The following is a 17,505-nucleotide window of genomic DNA, read 5'->3' on the forward strand; positions in this document are numbered from 1 at the left end:
CCATGACCATCTGAGATCCATTAATGCTGGGAAAGAAATCACCTCTGCAGGCCTGGGACTTGAAAGTGATGGAGAAGCTGCTTTGGCAGCTGTTGAAGCCTGCTTCATCGCTGCCAGTAGTCAGTGCTGATGGCCAGTGAAGCACCTGTTGGGCCTGCATCTAACTGGACCTAGCATTTTTACTAGTTTCTGGTGTCCACCTGCATCCTCTGCCATAATCAGCATAGCAGCTGATATAAAATTCTTGGTATCATCATGCACTTTTGGAACAGTTTCAACTGTCTGATACCAGCAATCTCATTTTAAAAGAGATAATTGTAATATCCAGGGGAAATCGTATTTCTGTCTCCGCCAGTGACACCAGGAGCCTTGCCTTATCCCATAAGCCTCACCCTGAGTACTTTAAGCCACCCCAGAGTGAGAAATGGGACCTTTGATCTTTTTTCTTTTTTTTTATTAAGTTATTCAGATTACATCTCAATTGTTATCCCTTGCTTGTCTCCTTCTATTCCTCCCTCCCTTGCTTTTTCACCCTATACTCCTCCCCTAGGTCTGTGACTGAAAGGGACCTCCTCTCCCACCATGTGGTCACAGCCTATCAAGTCTCATCCTGGTAGCTTGTCTAGTCTTTCTCTGAGTGCCACCAGGCCTCCTTGCAAAGGGGAAGTGGTCAAATCTGGGGCACCAGAGTTCATGTCAGAGTCAGTCCTCACTCTCCACACACCTGTGGATAACATCCTTTGCATTGGCTACATCTGAGTAGGGGTTCAATATTTACTGCATGTACTGTCCTTGGTTAGTGCAGTAGTTTGAACAGGACCCCCTGGGTCCAGATCTACCCAACATGATGTTCTCCGTGTAGGTTTCTAGGACACACAGGATCCTTCTATTTCCCCATTTTCTCATACTTTTCTTATCTAAAATCCCAATAGGAGGTCCCTGCATCTATCCCAATCTGCTGTTAAGTGAAGACTTTCAAGGGTCTATTTTCATTTTTCTACATGTAGACATCCAGTTAGACCAGCATCATTTGTTGAAGATGCTATCTTTTTTCCATTATTTGGATTTAGCTTCTTGTCAAAAATCAAGTGTCCATAGAAGTTTGGATCTACTTCTGGGTTTTCAATTCGATTCCATTGATCAACCAGCCTATTTCTCAAAGTCCTTAGTCATCAGGAAAATGAAAATCAAAACAACTCTGAGATTCCATCTTACACCTATCACAATGGCTAAGATTAAAACTCTAATGAAAGCCATGCTGGCAAGGAAGTGGAGAAAGGTAAACACTCCTTTACTGCTGGTAGGAGTGCAGACTTATACAGTCATTTTGGAAATCATCCTGGTGCTTTCTCAGAAAATTGGTAATAGTTCTATGTTAAGACCCAGCTATACCACTCCTGGGAATACCCAAAAGAGACTCCATCACACAGCAAGGACATTTGTTCAACCATGTTTATAGCAGCTTTATTCATAATATCCAGAATATAGAAACAACCTAGATGACCTTCAACCAAAGAATGGATAAAGATACTATGGTACATTTACACAATGAAATACTATTCGGCTATTTAAAAACAAAAAATCTTGAAAATTTCAGGCGACTGGATGGAAATAGAAACAATCATATTGAGTGAGGTAACCCAGGCCCAGAAACACATATACAGTATATACACAATGAAAAGGGCATATTGGCCCGAATAGATGTCTTCTAGGAGATTCTCCCCAACATGGGATTGGAACCAATACTGGGACTCAAAGCCAGACCCTGGGAGGTGCCCTGAGAGTTGTAGGAAAGAGTAGGGGGATAGAACAACCAAGAGCAGTCAGGAGCTCTACAGTGAGACCATCAAGGCCTACAGATCAGATCTGGACCTGTACAAACTGATCCACCACAAAGGATGATGCCTTTGGAGAACCTAAAAACCCTGTTCAGATGTAGCCAATAGACAGATGATTCTCCATGTGGCAAGAGGCTCTGCTACTGAACCTCTGACATTAACTCTGGTGCCCAATATTTGATCATTGTTCCTTCACAGAATGACCTTGTGGGGACACAGAGGAAAGGGATGCAGGCTATTCTGATGAGACCTGATAGGTTGTTGCCAGACCTTTGCATAGGAAAGTCCTTCAGTCTGAGGTCTTGGAGAAGGCAATAGGGAAAAAGAGGGAGGGAGAGTGGGAAGCAGAAGATAAGAGTGAGGTGATAAAAATCTGGGTGTAATATATGATTAAATTGTAAATTAATAAAGAAGTTCAACAAATCAATAACCAAAAATTTCATCACCGGCTCCTCTTGCTTTTCCAGACTTTCCCTACTGAAGATGACATTGTTTTTTCATCTAGCCAGTGAATATACCTCATCTGGACACAGGGACATTTTTTATGGCCTCTGAGAATATTCTTGGCTTTTACAAATACCCTTCTGCAAGTCAGAAAACTTGAATGAGACAACTCACAAATATGTGGCTTCAAGGACCCTTCCAGCTTCTTGACCCAGATCTTATTGAACGCTGTAGTTTTCTTCTAATCCTCTTATTCTTCCTGCCTCCTTCCTTACCTACCCTACTTTAAATCCTATTAGGTTAATGAACCTCTCTTCCATGATCTTTGCCCATGATCAGTTAGAAGTAGACAGAAGATCAATACTGGTTACTAGACACACAATTATCCAACAATAAAACAAGAAGTTGAGAATGAAGAGCTCTACCAGTCCCAAGCATAGCAAACATGGCAATGGCAGGCTTTGCCCTCTCTCACTAGACCCTTATAGTCACTTACATAGGTACTCCTGACTCCTAAAGTTAGCCACCGAGGTCTATTCGCTTATTTAGCTGCTCTCTTACATCTGGATCATTCTCAAAGCTTGTCATTAAGGTGCAACTATCACAACATCAAGGTCCAGCAATCGAAAATCCCCATATGGCTACCCTGATTAACATGTCTAATCTGAATTTACCAACTCATCCTAGGCCATTCTAACACAGACCTCCCATTTATTTCTTTCTAACATTGCTCATGCTCATGATGTTGTTATTAGCCATTCTGATTCAGTCACCTTTTTCTCTTTTCCTTGCTCAATAAAATGTCTCTTTGTGTTGGTGTTTGGGTACCTAATTTGTAGTCTAGAGTGAAGCATCCCCTGGGCAATGGTCCCTTCAAGCATATGTGTGTGTGTGTGTGTGTGTGTGTGTGTGTGTGTGTGTGTGTGTGTGTGTATGTGCATGAATGTTTTGTGTGTATGTGTTTGTGTCCATATGCATGTATGTTTGTGTAAGTGTATCCATGTATGTGTGTTTAGGTGTCAATATCAATAATAACTATAGACAAAGAGGACATGAATATCACATGGTCTGATGGGAACATAGAGGTTGGTTTGAAAGGGCATGAGGAAAGTGTAAAAGGGATGTAAAATTGTATGAGGAATAGACCTTGGTTTATGAAATCCTTGAAAATATTTTAAAGATATATACAGTATCATTTGACACATGGAATTCTAAGACTATATTCTTCATCAATGTCTCTTATGCCTTTTCCATGACAGTGAATTTGTCAACCATACTAAATATCACAATCTAGTTTAAAAATGTAAACAGTTATTTTAGTTGCTTTATATTAGTTTTAGAAAATCACACTACCACATTACTCAGAATTGATACTAGAAGAATGATACTAATAACAGTAAAATAGAGATTCATCATAATCAAACTGGTATATGTCAAAGATCAGAGTGAAGAAGATATTGGGCTATTAGCTAAGGCACCATAATGATCTGCCTTGATAAATGGTTTAGATTAGGAAGTTGAAAACCTGAATCTGGTTTATTCTTTCTAAACTTATGTTGAAATGTAATGCAATGATATGAAATGTAATAAAAAATAGAAAGTGACGGGCTCTTTGGGTGGTTATTCATGTCACCAGAAGAGATTAGGCTGCAGATTGGGTTAATTTTTATGGTAGCATGTGAATTCCAGCCCTAGAAGTACAATGATACTTACTGAGAGATACTGCTGTAAAGCAAGATTGCCTTACATTTCCTTCTTCTGTGGGCTTTCCTGCCTTCTAACATCAGCTCAGCCACCTGCTTGAGTTTTCATATCTCCAGACTAAGAGGGAAATTGAAACAATTCCACTTATGAATGATCAAGGCTCATACTATAAGGAAATGAATAAAGCAGAAAGCAAAGGAGCAGCATATGTTATAATTCTTAACCTAGGCAATTAGAAGAGTGATTTAACCTTCTACTTAGAAAGTAATGGAAGAAGAGGCAGAACAGATTCAGTTCAAGTGTGGTAAAAAAAAAAAAAAAAAAAAAAAATTCTAAGGGGGTGGTGTTCCAAACTCTGTTGCTCTTTTGGTCAATTGTTTTCTAAAAGAGCTCCAACACAATGGGAGAATAGTTTTTCTCTGACTTCTTTAAAATACTTTTTACTTATTTATTTTTCTTACAGTATTTTCATTAAAGGATTATTATTTTTACATATACATTTATATTATTACACATATGTGCAATAAACTATTTATAGCAAGAAGAACCATGACACAATCAGGAATGACATAAATGTTACATTCTGAGTGTTTTGGCTATTTGCATTTGACAGCCTTGGAGAAAACATGTTTACTATCTTGGTGCATCTAAAATTCTGAATGTAAACCAATCTCCACACATCTTGTCATTATCAAGTTAAAATATCTATCTAGACCAAAAAAAGTCTTAACCCCTAAACAACTAAGCTTCATTGTAAACTAAGCCACTTTGTCTTCTACCCCATCAGATATTCGAGAAAGAATAACCTTGATTACCTAAGTGTACCAGGAGTGCAGGGTAGTAGCTTTCCAAATGAGAGGATGACAAAGCCTGGAATTTCTCAGCATTAGAGACTGGAGCACAAATTTTATTCCCAGTTTTTTAAACCATTTTCTCAATTTTATTTGTGCTCCTCGAAAAGTATTATTAGTCCCAAATCAGCCAGAATAAACTTTAAGAGTACAAAGCTCCATTTCCTTTAAATAGGGGTCAGGTAGGTTTTTGGTTGTTTTCTTGGGCTATAGAGGGTTATTATCAATGGGAGTTGGTTACAAGTTATTATTGGTCTTATTTAGAGAGAAAACAAGGTTAGACTCAGAGATGTCTCTCTTTTCCTTTATCTTACCTCCTTCGATTTGGAGATAAGGGTTGAAAAAGAAAGAAGGGGAAATATAGAAATATATAGGGAAGATAGATCAAATGTAAGATTATTTTCTCCTTCCTTCTCTCTCTCTCTCTCTCTCTCTCTCTCTCTCTCTCTCTCTCTCTCTAGATCACTCTCTAGAGAGAGTACTCTAATATAAAGTATTGTACCCATACAACTCAACTATAGTACAAGGTTTACTTCCAATACTTTGAAAGTGCTATTGCAGGCTCTTTAGAATAAATAAGTTATACAAGTTAATTGTTAGTTCATCAAATCATGGTCATATCAACTACTAGTCTATTTATAATCACAAGAATATATTTCTTTCTTTCTTTTTTTTTTTTTTTTTTTTTGAAAATCAAGAGTCTGATTTATTGTCATTAACAACAGACCAGCCACAATCTGGAAGGGAACTTGATGTTGACACTACTCCCTCCTTCAAAGCAAATCAAAGACTCAAGTGTCTTCAGTGACATGATGCTGAATAAGTTAGGACGCTACTGCTGCTGCTGCTGCTGTGGGCTCAAATCTCCCCTCACTTCATGTTCTTGACCAAGTCCTCGCCTTTCTTGATGGAGGCTTTCAGCTCAGGGATGGCCTCAGCAATCATTTTCTCCTCAAAAGGAGTGATTTTGCCAATGCCCAGGTTCTTCTCCAGGCCCTTTTTCCCTAATAGCAAGGGTGTGGAGAAATAAGTACACTCTGTCTCTTTGGACTGAACAAAAGAACACTCAACGACTCCTTCTTTCCCATTCATGGCGTCCACAAGGGAGAAGACAAAGCGGGCTCCAGCATAAGCCATGGACAGAGTGGCAGAACCTGCTCCAGCCTTGGCCTTCACGACTTCTGTGCCAGCCTCCTGAATCCGCCCGGTGAGTGCGGCCAGCTGGTCTTGGGGAAAGTCAACCTTGGGGGTACACTGAGAGACCAAGGGGATGATGGTCTTCCCAGCGTGGCCACCAATGACAGGCACATTGACTCGAGCTGGATCCAAACACTTTAGCTCTGCCACAAATGTGTTTGCTCTGACGATGTCAAGGGTTGTCACACCAAAGATCTTGTTGGGGTTGTACACGCCATGCTTCTTGAAAACTTCTGCTGTGATGGGGATGGTGGAGTTAACTGGGTTGGCAATGATGCAGATCATGGCTTCAGGGCAGTGCTGGGCACAGGCAGCAGTCAAGGTGGCCACAATTGTACCATTGGTGTTGAATAGGTCATCTCGTGTCATTCCTGGCTTCCTGGGCACTCTGGCTGGGATCACCACCACATCACAACCTTTTAGACAGTCTGGCAGCTGCTCAGGTCCGAGGTAGCCTTTCACATTTGCTCTGGTCTCGATGTGACTCAGATCCGCTGCCACACCGGGCGTGTGTGTGATAACGTAGAGGGTCAGGCGGCTCACTAGGGGGCTGTTCTTCAGAAGGAGCGAAAGGGGCTGCCCAATGCCCCCAGAAGCTCCCAGAACAGCTACTTTAGCATTGTTCTGGACCGAGGTGCTAAAACTGCGGTGGAGGGCAGTGCTGGCAGGCCGGGCGAGAGCGGACAGCATAGCTACGGCGGGCGGGGCAAGGACCTACATGAGCAGGAGCTAACAGGAGACAAGTGACTCGAACGACCTCCCAAGAATATATTTCTTAAGTGCAACAGATAGGTATTATTCAATAGAAAGATAAAGTAAAAAACCTGACAATGTGACAGGTTAACTCCTGGTAATACCCAGCCACCACAAAGAGGATGACGAACATCAAAGGACCTCCTTATGGAGATAGCTTCAAATGTGGCAAACAAGCCACTGGGAAAAATATTCTCATTACTACCACAGACAGATTTCTACCTTAAAAAGAGCAAACTTGAATGTAGGCATAATTTAAGCCAAACTCTGCCAAGACAGGGTAAAAAGAGTCCTCAATAGTTCCTGCATCAATAGTATGTCTGTCAGGTATATTGGGTCAGAATGCTGAAGAATATGCTCCAACATTATAGAAAGTTTTGGCTGACTATTCAGGTAAAATAATTTTTAAACTTAAATATACTTTGATTGTACTCTTACCATCTCTCATGTCTTTCCAGATCTTTTACCCTCCCAATCCACCAAAATTTATAATCTTTCTGAAAAATAGAACCAAAAATAAAACCATCCCCAGAAAATTGTAACCAAAAACAAAATACAAAAACAAAACAAAACAAAAAAACAAAACTACAACAAAAGAAACAAAAGAACAGCAAAAACAAAAAACAAAAAAAACAAAAAATAACCTGCACACACATGGGTGTGCATACTTGTCCGTTATATTATGGTCAACGATACCTAAATATGCTGTCTGCCTTGGAGTGCTTGGTACAAATGTGGGTCCTTAATGACAGTATGATGAAGTCACTGGTGAATCAGGGCATGTTCTTTCCATCTCTACAACCAGAAGTTCAGAGCATGAGAATTTGAGTTTCACATAGTAGCCATCTCAAGCCTACTCAGAAATTCCTCCGTACCAACTCTCACAATGACATCCCCAAAGATACTTAGTTCATAGAATGCATGTGTTTAACTACTTTGTGACCAGGCAAATATGACATACTTACCTTATCATAATTTCAAATTTTTAGGCAAGGTTGAGGCCATGTAGATTTATGAGTGTGTATTTTGGTTCATGCAGACGAAGATGAACTCACCTGGCTTCCTTATTTTTGAGGAAATATCGTATTTTGTGTTATTGTTGTATGAAGTGTTTTGGTTGTCATTGCCAATATAGTGTGTTCATATAGAAATTTGAGTCTTTGAATCTATGAAAGAGACAAATATGGCTTAGAACAAATGCACTATTAGGTTGAGTCATGCAGGACCTAGTGGTCCTTGTACTGAAGTAGAGCCAAGTACTAATCAGGATATATCTTAATAATGCTGGGATATTAGTACTGATTACTCATTGAATATTTTCTCTCTCCACTGTTATAAATCTTGGTTTTATCATTTATCATCAATTCATCAGGTCCTAATACCTTCCTAAACTAAAATTAAAATGTGTCTTACCACCTAACCTACCTAGAGCTGAGATTCCTTCATTGTGTATACACACATGCACATAAAACATGAATTCCAATTTGTTTATAGTTTTCTATTGTGATTCTAAACCAGAAAGGTAAAAAAATAGAATATTTTCCTGAGAAAGACAAATTACATTTTTATTTTGTGCAGGTTGCCATCTAGAAAACAAAATATATATAATAACATACTTTCATATCACTAAGACCCTTTCTTTCATAATCTCTACATCTCATTTTGGCTTTAAAAATCATAATTTTTCTGTGGTTTACCATGGAAACAAAAAGCTTTCCTAGGTTAAATATTAAAGAAATCAGAGTACGAATTATTAGCTAAAATGTATAAAAATGCATTAAGAAGTTCACGTTCTAGTATTTCATAATGTGATTTTAGTCCCAAATAATTGTTTTTACTACAAATATATGAATATCATATAGTCAAACACATGATTATTTTATGCTTTATATGTGACATATACACTTCAGGAAAAAAAGATGAGCAAGATGTAGGTTGTTCCTCTAAAAGGCTCATAGTTTTTGGTTGATCATAGAAATCAGTTCATTTATCACCAATATTATGATATCAAGAAGACAATATATAGAGAGTCCTAAATTCAAGATAATATCAACAAGATACCCTAGTACAGTTTAAGTTGAGAAATGTGTTTTAAGTTTATGGAGATACATATAAACTTAAACAATCAGCCTGATGAGCAACAGAGCTGGTCATCGTTTCTTAATATGTCTCCATTTCTATCTAAATTCACACATCTTTGTTAGGTTAGAAGAAAATATAAGAAACATGAAACTTGATCTGACAAACCACTAAGAATAAAACATAAAGCAATCACAAAGCTAAGTGTTCTCAGTGTTAATAGCTACAGAAGTTAAGGGAGAAGGAGCCTAACAGATAGTAGCATTACAGGAAAGTGCTCAAACAGTTGGTAGATGTCCTTGAATGCCCACTTTCACATGTTTTTGCCATAAGCAATAAATGGAGACTCCATTTTTTGTTCTATCACAACAAAATTAGTGTTCTATTACAATTCCCATGGCTGCACAATTTCATTACTCAAGTTATAATAGATAAGCAGTTCTATTTATTATCACATAAAATTTACTAGTTACAATAGTTTATTAGAGAGATTAATTATTCACTGACTTTACATATTTAAATGTCTCATGCTGCACACACAATGCTTAACAGGAAACAATACTTTTGGCATATTTTAATTTGAGTTATTTCAAATAAAGAGAGTTGTATAACTGATTCGTGAGGTCAAGAATCAAAACTATTTGCCCTAAGGGACATCTAGAATTTAAGTTCATTGCTTAATTCCATCATTTCATGTAATAGATGTTGAGGACAAAATTCATTTTATAAGAAAAGCCACTGCCTTGTCAAGCACATTGAAAATACCCCTAGGTTTTCTGTATTGGTATAGAGAAACAAATGCCCACTCTTCATAATGCAATGTCATTCTACCAGACTGTATTTTATATTTTAAAAAACAGCTACTGATTCTGTGCAGTATGTGTAATGATTACTATAAGATATGCATCCATATTTTAAATCAATGATAAGGTGAAAATGACTGATTTTTATACCTGTGCAAGTGTATAGCAACTTGTGTCTTCGAGTTTTTCTTATCTCCTACTCTCAAAGGGAAAATATCTAAATTTTCTGTTTCAGTAATGTTATCAGATGCCCCACTATTTACTCCATTTTTGTATGCAAACAAGTGTACTGCAAATCTGGAATTTTTTAAAATATGTAATCATTTTATGACCTTTTCACTTCTTTTTTAATATTTTTATTTTATTGAAAATAGAATCTTTTCTCATACACTATAATCAGATTTTAGTTTTCCCTTCCTATAATCCTCTCAGTTCCTTCTCCCCTCCCTTTCCTATCATATCTACTCCCTTCTGTCTCTCATTAAGAAAAAAAGGTTCTATGAAAGACAACTGTCATTCTGCTATGTCACAGACGTCATTTAAAAACGGATGCAGGTCTTGAGGAAAACAAATGCACGAGTGGAGTGAGACTGCTGGATGAAAGGAGAATCTCATAGCTTAAATAGCTTGTAGATGGGAAAACAGTACAGCTGTAAGCAATTTACATAGACAATGTTACTAAATAAATAATCTTGTGAATAACAATGTACAGAAGTAAGCAATCATGACTTCCATTCTCAGTGGTTCCCAGTCTCATTTAATTGTCATTTCTTCCCCCATTTTGTCACCCAGAGAGTGAGAACTTACAGATTTGGATGTCACAATTAATAGGATGGGGTATTTATTACTGGTATACTGTGTATCCATCATGATAAATCAATGTAGCACTTGTAATTACTTCACTTTTCTTATGAAACTTTAAATAATAGATTACAATATTTGTCTTAAATTACAAATTTATTGATTTCTGGCATCTAATCAAATTCAGTTTGAACCCAGGAACTCTGACTCTGCTATTTTGGAGAAAGGCAATAATAGCAATTTGTGTTTAATGGCATCATTCAAAACAAAGCGCATGCTAACCAATGAGTTGTGATTAGTGTGTGATCTTGTTAGGTCACACAGATATCAGATGCTCACACTCAGTAGGTCTGCATCTGGTAGCATCAAAACACTGACTTCAATCCTTGTCATGAACTATTTCAAATGCCAATGTGCCCAGTTCCAAAAGAAAGTATACGTTCATTCAAGAATTATTAAAATACCACAAAGGATCACACAGAAGAGAGCCAAGTAAATAAGATGGATGCCTTAATATGATGAGAGACATTCATATTTTTTTAATTTAACATTTTTTATTTTATTGGTATATACATTTATATTATTACACATAAGCAGAAAAATTACATACAACAAGAAAAACCACAAAACAATTAGGGGTCATAGGAATGTTATATTCAAAGTGTTTTGGTTAATAGCATTTGACAACCTTGTAGAAAATATCTTTCCTATCTTGGTGAGCCCAAAATTCTGAAGGAGATCCAATATCATCTGTCATCATTGCCAACTCAAAACCTCTGTCTAGACCTAAAGATATCTTAACCCCTAAACAGCTTAGGTTAAATGTAAGACTGAACTATCTGGTCTTCAACCCCATCAGGGACATGAGAAGGAAAATTAATTACTTGATTGAACTAGAAGTGCAGGTTAGCAGCCTCAAGCACAAGAAGGAACAGAATGACAGAGAGAGTTTACTGCATGAGCCATCACCCAAACTCTCTATAACCTTGGAGCATTATCTTCAACTTTTTGGCTCATTATAGCTGACAGATATATTTGTGAGACAGGAACTATTGAGGACTTGCTTACCCTGTCTTGGCAGAATTTGGCTTTTGACTTTGTCTGCATCCAAGCTTGCTTTTTTTTAAGGCAGAATTATGTCTGTGGTAGAAATGAGGGCGTTTCCCACAGTGGCTTGTTTGCCACATTTGAAGCCAACTACATAAGGAAGTTTTTTTGATGCTCATCATCCTCTTTGAGGTAGGTTAGGTGTTCCTACGAGTTAACTTGTCTCATTGTCAATAAATATTTAAAATAATAAAAACATTTTAAAATGCCACAGTCTGCATGTCTCTGAGGTTTTTGAAGACCTTATCTAACTATGCTGCCTTACCTTTCTATAGAATCACACCTATGTGCTGTACTTAAGATGTATATTCTTTTGATAAAAGTAGACTAGTAATTGATATGACCAATATTTGATCAACAAATAACAGCCAACAATAGCACTTTCAAAGTTTTGGAAGTAAACCTTGTATTATAATTGAGTTATATGGGTACAATACATCATATTAGAATATATATATATGTATATGTATATATATATATATATGTTGTGTGTGTGAAGATTAAGCTTACATTAGAATTCTATACCACAGTATCTAGAATTAAAGTTATTGTGCATTTATATACAAAATTCTATACCAGTGAATTAAAAATAACCCTGTGAGTGAAAATTGAGGGATTAAGTTGAGGAACAGAATCACTGATCTATATTTTGTTCTTTATTCCTTATATATATCTATATTCTCCCTTCTTTCTTTTCAACCCCTATCTCCAAACCTAAGAATGTAAGATAAAGGAAAAGAGAGACATCGCTGAGTCTAATTTTTTGTCTCTAACTAAGACCCATACCTACTTGTAGCCAATACCCACGGATATTAACCTTCCTTAGCCCAAGAAAGCAACCAAAAACCTACATGGCCCCCCCCCCCTTAAAAAAATGGGCCATCATTCTCTTAAAATTTCTTCTGGATGATTTGGGACAAATATTACCTTTGCATCTGTCCAAATAAAATTGGGGAAATGGTCATCCAGCAATTGTGGTACAGTTTTTAAATGCTAAGAAATCCCAGGTGTAATTAGAGTCCTGTGTGGAACAATCTGAAATGCTAGACCAACTAGGATTAGAATATTTCTTTGAAAGTGTCCTGGGAGCTACTTGATCTGATGAGGAATAGCAATTGAAACACTTGGTGCTGCAATATAAAGGATACTGGTTGTCAGTGCCCAGCATGCTGAGAGGAATGCATTCTGTCAGGTCTGATCCAATGTCTGTGTCCGGTTCTTTTATTCTGAAAGCATATAATTTCACACAAGCATTATACAGTCCTAAAAATATAAGTATATAAGGTATATGTGATGCACAGAACAATTAAGGCTCGTTTTCTGTTTTTTATATGAGCAGAAAAAGAAGACATCTGTAAATTTTCATTCATGCCATATGATGAATGGTATCTAATAGTAATTCATGGGGGTTCTGTAGCCAACAAGAAGCACTGTCTATGCCTAGACATTCATGTCTCAGCCAGTCTCAGAGCTATTCCCATATAGTGGGATTAACAATATAAGTTACCTGCTTGTTCGGCAGTTCAAATTCTTTACCTCTTGATTGTATTCCTGTCCCACATTCTCTCCCAATGACCCTCCCTTCCTCATTCTCAGTCCCTCCCTCCCTTAGTCCTCAGGAAAGGGAGCCCTCCTCCCCTAACATGCCTCATCTTTATTACCTGTAATGTCTTCCTCTGTAGCCTGACAAGCCTGTCCTGCCAGGGGGAAGTGATCTAAGTTTGGTGGCCAGAGGCCATGTCTGAAGTAACCCCTGCTCTCCACATTTTTGAATCCACAAGAAGACTGTGCTATTACATCTGAGCAGAGGGTCTAGGTCCACATCATTCATGGTCCTTCGCTAATGTTTCAGTTTCTGTGTTGTAGTGTAGTTATCCTATATTATGTAGATAATATCCACTTATGAGTGAGTATATGCCATGTGTGTCTTTCTGGGTCTGGGTTACCTCAGTCAGGATGATTTTTTTTAAGTTCCATCATTTGACAGCAAATTTCAAGATTTCCTTGTTTTTAATAGCTGAAATTATTCCGTTGTGTAAATCTACCACAGTTTCTTTATCCATTCCTCCATTGAGGCACATTTAGGTTGTTTCTAGATTCTGACTATTAGGAATGAAGCTGCTAAGAACATAGATGAGGAATAGCCTGAATATGGAAACAACCTAGATGTCCCTCGACTGAAGAATGGATAAAAGCTTTTTAAATGGCATATTCTGAGGATCTCTGAGGCTTTGAAAACTTTATCTAACAATTTTACCTTATTTATCTATAGGATAATACATATCAGTTAAAACTAGGTTGTATGTTCTCGTGATTAAAAATAGCTGGTAGTTGACATGATCATAATTTGACCAAATAACAATTGGCTTATAATACTTAATTATTCTCATCAACCTGCAATAGCACTTTCTAGGTATTGAATGTAAGCTTTGCATTATAATCTAGTTGCATGGGTACAGTACCTCATATTAGATTAGAAATATATATATATATATATATATATATATATATATATATATATATATATATATATAATGTGTGTGGAGAATAGTGTCAAATATCAATTCTATATCAGTGTATCAAAGTTAATCTTATTTTGTATTAATATACAAAATACAATACCAATGATTTAAAGATAACCTTTTTTGTTAGCAACAAATAAGGCCTTTGGTTAAGGATAGCTTCAAAGAAAGCTTCCATAGAAATTGGTCCAGTATTTTAGACTGTCTCACATAGGACTTCTATTAAACCTGGCATTTTTCAATATTTGGAAACAGGACCACAAATACTATTACTGGTTTGATTAACCTTGTTCCCCAAATTTATTTGGACCCCTACAATGGTACTAATCACCCCCAAATAAGCAAGAAAAATCCCTAAGAAAATGACACCCCTTTTCCCCTAAGGTGGGGCTGGGTAGGTTTATGTTTTCTCTCTTGAGCTACAGGTGCTTGTTTTAATTGAGATTTGCTTATATGTTATGATTGGTCTTATTCAGAGAGAAAATGAGGTTGGGCTCAGGGATGTCTCTCTTCCTCTATCTTTCTTTTGTAGATATGGACGTGGGGTTGAAAAGAAAGAAGGGGGTATAGAAATGTATAAGTATGACAGCATACATCATTTTTGCTTGTGATTCTCTTCTGTGTATTCTGTGCTTGATTCATAGAACATAGCAGCAGCTGAAGGCCTAAATAGAAGTAAGAATTCACCCTCTACGTGTTTTCCAAAATGCAAACTGGAGACAACGCTTCTAGATGTCTACTGACAGTTCATGTGTGAAATTCTCTGAGTATGGATTATATTCACAACTGCAGATACTTGTTTTAGGGATAATTATATTTTCATTGTATTTGTTATATTAAATATGAATCTAGTACAGGAAAATCAGATATGTGAATATAGCCCTTCATAAGAAAATCCAATGGGACATTTACTTGTCTCTACTCAAACAGTGGGCAATAATAAAGAACTAAAAATATTTCTGTCTGTCCACTGTTGCAGTGAGTTTTAATTTGGTGGGAGGAAATAATGTAGGACTCCTAGAAAAAAGTTGGTGTTCATAGTCCTTGTCGGAGGCAAAATTCATGAAGTTATTTTGAGTTATTTTCCACTCACTTAAATTATTTTACTATACTTCTCATAGGGGCTGAAAGTCTGCTTGTCAGGGCACAAAAAATCTCAGGTAAACACGTTTTACATTTCCACATTGCATAATCAGCCCGAGGCTACTCCAGGCCTCATAAATAAAATCGTAATGGTTAAATAATAATAATAATAACAAGGAGTAAATGCCAAGGAAGCACAAAATGATGGAGAGTAAATTATTTCTGACCCCAGAAGACATATTTCATTTGACATTTTATGAAATCAACCAAAATAGAAGAAAAATCAGCTGCAGGAGGTGCTTTTGATGTCAGCAAGTTAAAGGTTGTAGGAGCAGCTGAAGCTTTCTCAGAAGGTCATGAAGGTGAGGGCCGGACAGCAGGTATGCTTTAGTGTTCATGATGAACTTCTCCATATCCCAAAATGCAGACTTCCCCCTAAGGTAGTTTTACAAAATGGGAGCGTGCAAGCAGTAAGAACTCCAAGAGGCACTGCAGAGCCTCAGCCTGCAATTCTCTGTGCTGTGTGCTGCCTGTCTGCATTTATTTGACTAAGAACAACAATTCATTTATAAAAATATGCAGAAAACAAAGGTGCCCTTGACAATATTTTGTTTCCTTTTTGACAAGCCCTGATATTTCTGAGGGGAATCCACTGCAAATGGAATCAGGTTGTTCATTTATGCTGCGTGCAAATACAATTTAGAGATACAACTCCACTGAGGACAAACTTCCCTGAGGGCAAGCATTTGAACGAATGAGGGTAACTCATGAAGCCTTGTTCTTTGCATTCTGAAATGCCCTTGCTGAAAATATTAAGCATATTGATTAAACTTACACTAAGGGATAAATAGATACTCTTTGAAAAGGACAATCTTCAACTTACCCAGGACAATCTCCTGTAGCACACACTCCAATGCTCTTCTTGTTCACATTTGCTCTGGGTTGTACTAAAGAAGTGCTGCTTCTTTCTGCCATAGACAGTTACAGACCATCCATGTCTTACTGGGCCTATCTACAAATTCTCAGTTATACTTTGAAAAAGTTATGAAACTCAGATGAATGTGGTTCAGTGGCTTGCCTATGCACTTTCTAGAATTTTAAAATAACATTTTTGTAAGTAAATTTATTTAATAAGTAGTACAGATCAACAAAACTTTCTGGTATCCCATATTTTGTCTCATATAATTATGTTTTCAACATATATTTTTGATATATTTACATATTTTCCTATTATCTTTATATTATAGAAGTATTAGTATTTTGTACAATGATTCAATTTTAATTCATGGTTACAGAAATGTAATTTGTCTAGCACAATTTGTATACCTTGAACATTTTTATATGCACAGAAACCAATGAAGAGTTGATGTTGGCCTCATGCATTCTTTCTGAATTTTTGTCCTAGGACAAGAATTGCTAGTTTATAACTAAAATATTTTTATTTTTCTACTAAATTTCTATGATAGAAATTGTAAGATATATTAAGAACTTCCACGTAAAAAATACAATTGTTATCCCATAAGTAGAGATGAAAAACATATTTATTATAGAAAGATGCTGATGATGTTGCATTGTTTTCATTGATAGGCATAAAGGCTGACCTTGATTACAATAAAAACATGTGTTTCAAAAAAGGGAAAAGGTTGACAGAGTCAGTGAAGCAGATCCAGGAGCTTTGTGTAAGTGAGAAGGAATATTTATGTGCACACTGATCTTAAGATCAGTTGTAGCAAAACAGAAACAAGATCAAGCACTTTGACAGGAACATGTGCTAGCAACTAAGACTCCCATATAATTTCCATCTTCCTTTTGTTGGTTTCAGAAGAGTTAATTGATGTATGACTTATATGTTTCTGATCAATGTGCATGGACTACAGAGGATTATGTTTAAAAATGTTCATATAAATTGTTCAAATTATACCTTGGAACTTACTTTTTATACCATGTTAAAGTAGTGACTGAAAATCGTGAAAGAAGAACATTCACAGAGGACAGAGACAGGGCAGTAGAGCCTAAAACCTTCTAAATACAAGTTGACGGGTGTGGTCACCAAGCCTACAACACTAAATGAATAGAGCAGTTAGGGATGGCTACTCCTGAGAGGGAGAGATCTTCAGAGAGAACCAGATGAGTAAAGCCAGAGCAAACACTTCATTCTACACTAAGATTAAAAAGCTTGCTTGAAATATGATTGGGGAACTTATTTTAAATGTTAAAGATTGTGACCTCTCAATCTTTAACTATGTCTTAAATGACAATGTAGCTTAGGATGTGACAATAATTAAACTCTCTCACTTAAATTATTCAATATAATATCAACTAC

General features: G+C 36.8%; 1 protein-coding gene across 1 annotated transcript; it reads right to left on the reverse strand.

Moving 5' to 3' along the window:
* Positions 1–5,683: 5,683 nt before the first annotated feature.
* Positions 5,684–6,789, reverse strand: LOC127196263 (malate dehydrogenase, mitochondrial-like). The gene has a single exon (XM_051153816.1). The coding sequence runs from the start codon at positions 6,722–6,724 to the stop codon at positions 5,708–5,710; it is 1,017 nt and encodes a 338-aa protein (XP_051009773.1). The 5' UTR covers positions 6,725–6,789; the 3' UTR covers positions 5,684–5,707.
* Positions 6,790–17,505: the final 10,716 nt, after the last annotated feature.

The sequence above is a fragment of the Acomys russatus genome, chromosome 12 (genome assembly GCF_903995435.1).
Source record: "Acomys russatus chromosome 12, mAcoRus1.1, whole genome shotgun sequence".
In the NCBI taxonomy this organism is placed as follows: Eukaryota; Metazoa; Chordata; class Mammalia; order Rodentia; family Muridae; genus Acomys; species Acomys russatus.

Bases quoted from the DNA above. Each gene is read 5' to 3' on its own strand.
- LOC127196263 (XM_051153816.1), bottom strand. From the start codon at position 6,724: ATGCTGTCCGCTCTCGCCCGGCCTGCCAGCACTGCCCTCCACCGCAGT.